The sequence below is a fragment of the Pygoscelis adeliae genome, unplaced genomic scaffold, assembly GCF_000699105.1.
Source record: "Pygoscelis adeliae isolate BGI_AS28 unplaced genomic scaffold, ASM69910v1 Scaffold465, whole genome shotgun sequence".
In the NCBI taxonomy this organism is placed as follows: Eukaryota; Metazoa; Chordata; class Aves; order Sphenisciformes; family Spheniscidae; genus Pygoscelis; species Pygoscelis adeliae.
The window spans coordinates 194,161-202,159 of NW_008824812.1; the positions used below are offsets into that span (position 1 = coordinate 194,161).

The 7,999-nt window shown below is 44.3% G+C and overlaps 1 protein-coding gene across 1 annotated transcript; it reads right to left on the reverse strand.

Annotated features, from left to right (window-relative positions):
* Positions 1-5,642: 5,642 nt before the first annotated feature.
* LOC103917147 (protein shisa-1-like) lies at positions 5,643-7,213 on the reverse strand. The gene is made up of 2 exons (XM_009324254.1): positions 6,943-7,213; positions 5,643-6,127 (listed from the first exon to the last, which is right to left on the reverse strand). The coding sequence occupies exons 1-2, from the start codon at positions 7,211-7,213 to the stop codon at positions 5,643-5,645; spliced, it is 756 nt and encodes a 251-aa protein (XP_009322529.1).
* Between the last annotated feature and the right edge of the window lie 786 nt (positions 7,214-7,999).

Genomic DNA, 7,999 nt, shown 5'->3' on the forward strand with positions numbered 1-7,999 from the left:
ATCCTGTGCAGCTGTTCTAGAGCTTGATTTGATCTCAGAAGTAATTTTACTGGTACAAAGTGTATGTTTGTCAGTACAACTGCGTCTATACTAGAAGCACTTTGTCAGTTCAGAGGAGCAGTATGCCCGTATTTGTAAAATGTTGCTGGAACTGACATTGCCTGAGCACCTATAGGCCAGGACCTGGTCTTGTACAGTGCCAACTATAGTGAGGTCCTGGATCCAGAAACAGCTTTCTCAGCCTCTGACGGAATAAACATGAATAAACTGTAAAGAAGGACAGGATTCTGAACTTCAGCATCCAAAGTGCCCGCCAAACTCTTTGTCACCTTAATTCTTCCCAATTTTTGCCTGGCAAATTAAAAAAAGGACTAGCAAAACATACCATATTTTAATTTATGCATGCACAAGTCTCGTACTGAGACATGTCATTCATTTATTTGTAAAAGCCATAGTCTTGGTGCTTTGAACGAGAAAGGACTGAAATAATCGGCAGTTGAAACGGGAGATAACCTCAAGCACCAATGAGCTGGGGTTTGATCCTTGTCATAAACCAGTATCGGGGAACAAGTATTCATCTCTAGCATGATAGACCTCTCTTGGGCCCCCATCAATCTATTCCTGTTTGTGATAAACAGGGGATGGCAGCCCCATTATCCGAGAACTACATGGAAATCTTTTGTCAGTAAAAGAGTGACTGTTAAGGGCTTAAGAGAAAAAAAATTATTCCAGCAAAATCCATGTGCAGAGCAACATGAAAGCATGCAGGCAGGCATGTATGTAGGTGTGTAGGCAAGCAGGCCGCTATATGCAGCTCTGTGCCATATTTCCTAGGAAAGGGAAAACTTTTCCAGTTTCATTCTGCATCTGCACGCAGGACTGCCAGGCTGCTGTCCTCCTAAGCAGTGACTGCCTGATTTCTCAGCAACGGGGATGAGGTTTGGAAGTCAGCAATGGGGCTACTGTGCTAGCCATCCCGCGTCGAAGGCAACAAAGCAAGCTGGCAGCACTTTGTGGCAGTTGAAACCTCCCACAGTGCTTCCTGCTCAAGAGAGCTTATTTAATTTAAAAAACAAACAGAAAGTATACTGGCAAGAGTGCTTGTTTACAGATATGTATTGCATCTCTCGGAGGCCCTAGAGGGAAGGGGGAGCACATAAGGATCTGTTTTTTTCCTAGGCAGGCATAGATTTACTGGAAACAAGAGATTGCAGCCTTCTCCCCTCCTCCATGTTTGTGAGGTTTGGTGCAGCAGCACATTCACTCTCCCGCCAGATGCTACGGTAGTGGCTGTGCAGACACATGCATCCATCCAGTCAGGACTATGTCCATTCCTCCATGTCCCAACTTGTGTTAAAAACATCCAGCCTCATTTTGCCCCGTGAACCTCCTTCACCTTCGTGCATCTGTATCAAGACACTGAGATTCCTGGAGGCATTTCCCGGTATGTGGGGCTTTGGTTAGGCACTGTCCTTTCTACTGTATTAAGATCTAATACAACATAAAGTGGTGGTGTAAAGACAATCAAAACAGTTTCAAAACAATAGAAATACATACCATTTTCCTCTACAACTTTGAACTTACGTTGTAACTACCTTCACTTTCTTGTAGGAAGGACCTAAGGAAATAGTTTAACTTCCATATGAGGAATGCGTCTCCTTCCTTTGAGATCCCACAGAAAACTGTAGGTTTGATGGGCCTTTGCATTCTGACAATTTTTTATCCGTCTGCCAGAATACCTGCTACTGAAGAATAGCAAATCAGTGTAGCTCTGCCTGAAGGATAGAGGGGGTTCTTGTTTCAGTTCAGAGTTGAATTGACTTGATTGGAATGAATTGTTGCAGATCTTTGTGAAACCCTTGGCGTAAACACGAAACAGTCAACTCTGGGTTTACATTTAAAAAACTGCAGCTATGCTGAATGAAAGCAAATCTGTCACTTAATGCAAGGCACATATCGATCATTATTCTTAGCCAAAGAAATTCATTGTACTGTTAATACCGAAAGCGGACTCATCTAAGTTACGGAGCCGGGGTTGCTGGAATCTCTTCACAGTTCTGCCAATACACTGTGTGGCCTTGGAAGAGGTAAAGAGTGAAAGAGGTGAAAGACCTTGAACAACTTCTCTTTACCTTAGTTTTCCCCAAGGGAAAACTGGAGATACCTGTTCAGAAAGGGGGGTTGCTTTTTATTCAGTACTTTAAGAACCATGGCTTTATAGCATGAGAAGTAAAAGCTCTTTAAGTGGCTTTGTTATTTTCTAGTAGCACAGAGTGGATTCATCAGCGCTGTATATTGATTCAGTGCGAAAAAAGGAGTGAAACAGGAATATTGTGGAGACACGGTTAGATGCAACATAGAAACCTGCCCTGCTTTAAACTGGTTTGGTTAAATCTGTCCAAAAAATCTGGACAAAGATACATTTTGGTTTATCTCAGATCAATTAGGAACAGATTGAAGCTAAAGAAAATTAAAACCACTGGTCAAACCAAGGCAATGCCATGTGCAGACAAGCCTGTAAGAAACCAAACGGACACCATTCTGCAAGTCTTGTAACAAGGTTTTGAGGGCTACAGCTGTCATCTTCACTTTTTCCATTCTTAGTTCTTTCTTCCTAAATCCAGAAAGAATACACCAAGAACAATTCAGATCGCCTGTGTCATTACTGAGGATTAAGGAGCAAAGACTGTAAATCATTTCTTAATTAGAAGTTGAGGGGAACGGGATGGGGGCCTCATTAGGCAAACAAAGCAAAGCACCTAGTACAATAGGTGGTAAGTAGACTATTAGTCTCTGCTAAGTACTTCTTCTTTAGCTTGAACCAGGAAAAGCAGTTTAGGGGAGAAAAAAGGGATTTAGCATGAACATATCCCACCTATCTAAAGATGTGCTAAACCCAGTAGCGAGGCCCCTCAAATTAGTAAAGGGATAGAATTTACATTAAAAATACTCTGTGCTTTTTCCTTAGTCCCCACATGAGTTGATCTGATTTTAATGCAGATGCTAATTGAGACCAAGGTAATCCGAGTTTACAATGGTGCTTGATGGAAGACGTTAAGCAAATGGTTCTTTGAAAAACGTCTCTCCATCCCATGGAGTGCAACAAATTGGTTAGTTCTTGTTTTCTCTTGCAGTTTTGGAAAGAAATACTGAACCCTTGAAATATTTGGCCTGGCTTTGTTGCCGCAAACATTAGTTTTAACTATATAGAAAATACTGTGATGATGGGAATCCAGAAAATCCTGCTGTTCCCATACTAGCTTTGCCAGTGAGCAGACACTCAGTTAAGCCCCTTTGCCTTTTTTTTTTTTGTCTCAGTTTTTCAGTTGTGGAATACACAGAGGAAGGTGGGGGAGAGGAAGGTATGCTGACTCCAATTAGTCTGCTAATCCTGGCCAGAGAGCAATTAAGGCAGCATTCACAAAGCCATTTAGCTTTTCTGTTCCTCACTTCTGATCAACTTTTTTCCTTTTAATTCTTCAGGGTTACACGAGAACCTCTTGACCTTTTTCTGTTTTATGGTATCAGGAAGGCTATTTCTCTGGTTTCTTATTTAAAACCTTATCCTGAAGCTGCCTCCTGGAGAGCTTTCAATTTCTGTTGAAGGTGACAGGAGGTCTATATACACTACAGACTGAGACTGTCAGGTCACATATTCCTTTACCTTTCTAGTTCAGAAAATCTACAGTAGAGAATAACCATATTTTAGTAAAGGAGAAACTAGCTGATAAAACCACCTATTCTCCATTTCTAATGCCCGAGTCTACTAAGCATAAAATATATCTTCCTGACAGCATAAATGTGACGCAAGTTGCTCTGTATTTCCCAGAACAAAGATCATCAGGAAGGATTTTGTTCATTTGTCTCTGAACTGACAGGAGTTTTTGTCATGATGTACTATCAAAATTGGACATTTAACCAGATAAACTACTCCATTCAGCTACAGGTTTTCCTAAGCCAACTGTAAACAACAGTTACTTTATAAAAAGGAAGCCATTTTCTAAGTGCTTTCAGCAATACGAGTTTAAAACCTAACTTTAAAAACCAGCATTCCAGCTGCCATACTGTGTATTGGCATAGTTATCAACAAATCCCAGTGACCTTTCACTGGACAGCGCTTTTAAGTTCAAGCTAATATATTTCTGGAAGCCTTAACTTACTATTTTTCAGTACTAAAACAAGTGTACAACACGAGTCTTAGTATTTTGGGGAAGCTTTTATTTTTAGGGTATTCTGTTTTCATGCGTATATTCTTATTCCAATTTTAAGAGGAACTGGCCAAGCAAACACAAGTTGCAGCCCTGGGTCAGCTAAGTTCTGTGAAATTTCTGAATCACACCCATGAAAGTGTCAGGAAGTTATCCAAATATATCACCTTGCCCCTACAAACTGGGGCACTCGGATATATGTGTGCTTGGGATAAGCATTACTGTAGGACATACTGCTCACCGGAATTAAGATGTAACGTTCTGAAGTAAAATATACCTAAAGTAGTGTAAGGTCGTACATTTGTTTACAAAGTATATTAGTCCCATTGACTTACAAGAGAAGTCTCCAAGCATCTTTATCGTACCAGTTTTCTGTTTGATAGGCAGTACTAACACGGGAAAGGCTTTAGCATTTACTTCTTATACACATAAGATTTTTAAAGCTTGGCCCCTGCTCCTACTGGTAACACCTGCGGAGTCCTTTTAACATGCCTCCACAGTATAATCACTCAGGTTTCTGTGCTGTGAGGAGGTGTTAAAACACTCCAGCAGCGAGTAGTATATTTTGACAACTTCTTCCTATCAGTGTCCTGCTGTGAAGGGGATGGCTGCAGTCAGGCAGCACGCATCTTAACAAGGAGTCAAAGTAGGCAAGCTTTTCCAGCATATTCTCAGAAAACTGACTGGACTCTTACTTTGTTCTTACCTTACCCTGAAATTCTTCATCCATTTGAAGTGTCCAGTTATGTAAAGAAAGAAAAAAGACCACTAAGCCACTGGAAGAGAGGAAGCAACATATACATTGTTTTATTATCTTCCCCTAGTGTCTGTTACTAAACGTACATTTTACTGAAATTAGGGCTAGAAGTTGCTCTGCTCCTTTTGCAGCACCACTTAACTGATACGGGCACTTAACATCAGGGGCCGTTGAGTCACGGGCAGTGTTTCACCATCCTGCATCAGTTTACTGGTAGAAGTGTGTAGATTAAGTACAGTCTTCCTGTGCTTTACGGGCTGCCAAGTGTCCACAATTAGTAACTCCACTAAGGCACCTCCCTGTCCTAAGTTGCTGAGAAGTGACACATCTACAGAAACTGAAGCCAAGTCCTCTGACATGTCCCCTAGAGCATGGTACGGCAGCTTGAAAGGACCAGGGAAGGGTGAAACTCATTTCTACAGTTCCAGTCATTCCTTGAACAGGTATACAGGCCTCAGAATCTTGCCTTTTTCAATAGCATTAAAATAATACAAGTTAAAAAAACCCCAAGAACCTAAAAGAAGTTCTAAAACGTCATCTTCAGAGCTGTAAAAAGCCAAAAACGATGCACTTCCTAATAGCGTCAAACATTTGAAAGTCCTCGTTTCAAACCCAAAGAACTGTTAGTAATAGTGAAGTAGCATCCCGTTCAGGCTGTACGCTGATGCGTCACCTTGTCAGACATGAACTCCCGAGTACATCATTTGGTCACCCTGTGTTACCCCAAGAGGGGATGCGTTAGCACTGTGTCCATAAATTGTTCTTTTAAGGAAGGATGCTGGAGCCATTACTGTGGTCTGATCAGTTGGTATTCTGTGGTTAGCGCGTGCAGGGTGCAAGAGTTGTCCCCTGGTAGGCGGAGGACTTAAGAACCGAGCATCTTCAGCCAACCCAATAATAGGAAGGGACGGCGCTAGAGTCATGCAGATGTTGCTGGTCTGAGGACCACTACTCAGTGAGCTTCTGGTGGCAGAACTGGAACTGGAGAGGCGAGAAGGAAGATCAGGTTCTAGTAGCCAAGCCTGGCCAGGTGCAAGTCCACTTTGCTGCCCCTCATCCTGGGATTTTAAGCATTTGCAGCAGCAAATTCCCACACAGGCACCGCCAACAACAAATGCCACAAATACAGATCCAACGAGAAGGAACGGCAGGTACACGGGCACTGAAAATGTAAGAGTGACATTAGCCAACCATTCATTCCTGGGGTATTCTAGGTTATATTCTGTTCTCCATTCCTTAAGACATGCGTGCACCAGGGAGCAGGCCAGAGTAGTTTTACTCTCAACTCGTGCTGCAGCAAGAAGATTAGAAACTGGCAATTGCTATGGCAGGCTCATTTGAAAAAGCCTAAAGTACAGAGGGTCGGACCGATCAGTCCTATAGCATCTGCCATTTATACCCGTGCAAGAGCTGTTCCTGTACTTAAATGTCACAGCTACTGTTCACTTCTGCATGATTAAGTAGAAATTCAGACTTGTAACTGAGTTTTACAGTTAGTGCCTAAACTGCTGTTGGGTTGCCTACGGAATCCGGGTTTGAGGGCTACAAGCATTTTTACAAGCCAGAACTTAAGTACGTTACTTAGAGGCATCCACATGCATTAGCAGAACAGGTTAGCAACACACATGTTCCACCAGGATATAGACATCAGAGGTGTTACCAGATTACTTTGTTAGTAGCTTAGAGGCTTTTCTAAGAGTCGGACTGACAGAAGAGTCTTTTGAGCGAAGCCCCAAGTTATTCCCTCTTCCCGGCGAAGGGAACCGAGTGGCTCTGGCCCACGCAGCCACCAAAATGAGCACTGTGCCAGGGCTCCACACCTTTCTGCTGCAATGGTTACAGCTTGGAGCTCTGAAGGGCAGAGAAACAGAGGAAGGATCTGGCCGATGCCACCGAGGGAAGGTTGCTACAGGGGATGCAAAGAAGAAAGCACATCTGCTATGCCCCCCCCATCTGCTAGAGGCACGGGAAGCTTACCTGGCACTGGGGGCCTGGGGCTGGGCTGCTGATGGTCACCAGGGCACCGGCCCTGGTCCAGGCGGGCCTCTCTGGACGAGCAGCAGTAGCGCAAGCTGCAGGTCCCACAGCAGAGAGTGGCCTCCGGGCCATCGTAGCGCTCGGGGCACTGGAAGCCGCGGTGCCAGCGCTGCAGGCTGCCAGCCCAGCCGTGGCAGTACTCCCCTGCCCGCCCAGGGGTGCATCGCAGGGCCAGCAGCAGCACCAGGGCACAGGGAAACCCCCTTGCCATGGTGGGTCACGCAGGGTGTCTCACCTCTGGCCACTTGGCCCACACTGCCCTTTCCCCCCCACACACTTCTTTTTTTAGAGGCAAGGCACACACCACCCCAGGCAGCTGCAGGGCGCAGTGCTCCTAGACCACCAGCTGCCCCCCAAGGCACTGCCTGAGCTCCTATTTCAGGAGGTTTTATCTCTTGGCCCGTGACCTGCCTCTAATCCCCTCTCCTTACAGCAACAAAGAAGGACCCACTAATTGAAAGCCATTTGCAGCTACTCCAGCTCCACCTTCCTCATGTCTCTCCTTCATTCCTGCAGGGAGCAGCTACTGGTTCCTCCTGGGGATGGCACATCCCACACTCCTGGCCAGGCATTTCGACTACCGCGGCGGTGTCAGCGAGGCTAAGGAGTGCGGGATGCAGAAAGCCCAGGACTATCCTGGTACCAAAACTTCATTCCTTCAGGGCAGCTGAAGTGTCGGAGGTGGGAGGCTGGGGACTGAGCTGGCGACAACACATGATGACGAGCGAGAAATAAAATTTCCAGAGCAGAAAGAAAATACAGGGATAACCAGCTTCTAGTGGGCTCTAAAGTGTAATTGGTACCAACTGGTAACAAGGTAATTTTTACCTCATTTAACATGGATAATCGATTACATAAATACAAAGAAGAAGATTTTAATCTGAAAATATAGGAAAAATTAATTGTGAAAGCTCTAAGTTGGTCTAATTTCTGTCTCCGTGGTTGAAAACCTAGAGGCTGAGAGTTTTAAAGGGTCTTTTGCACTTCTGCTTTCCCT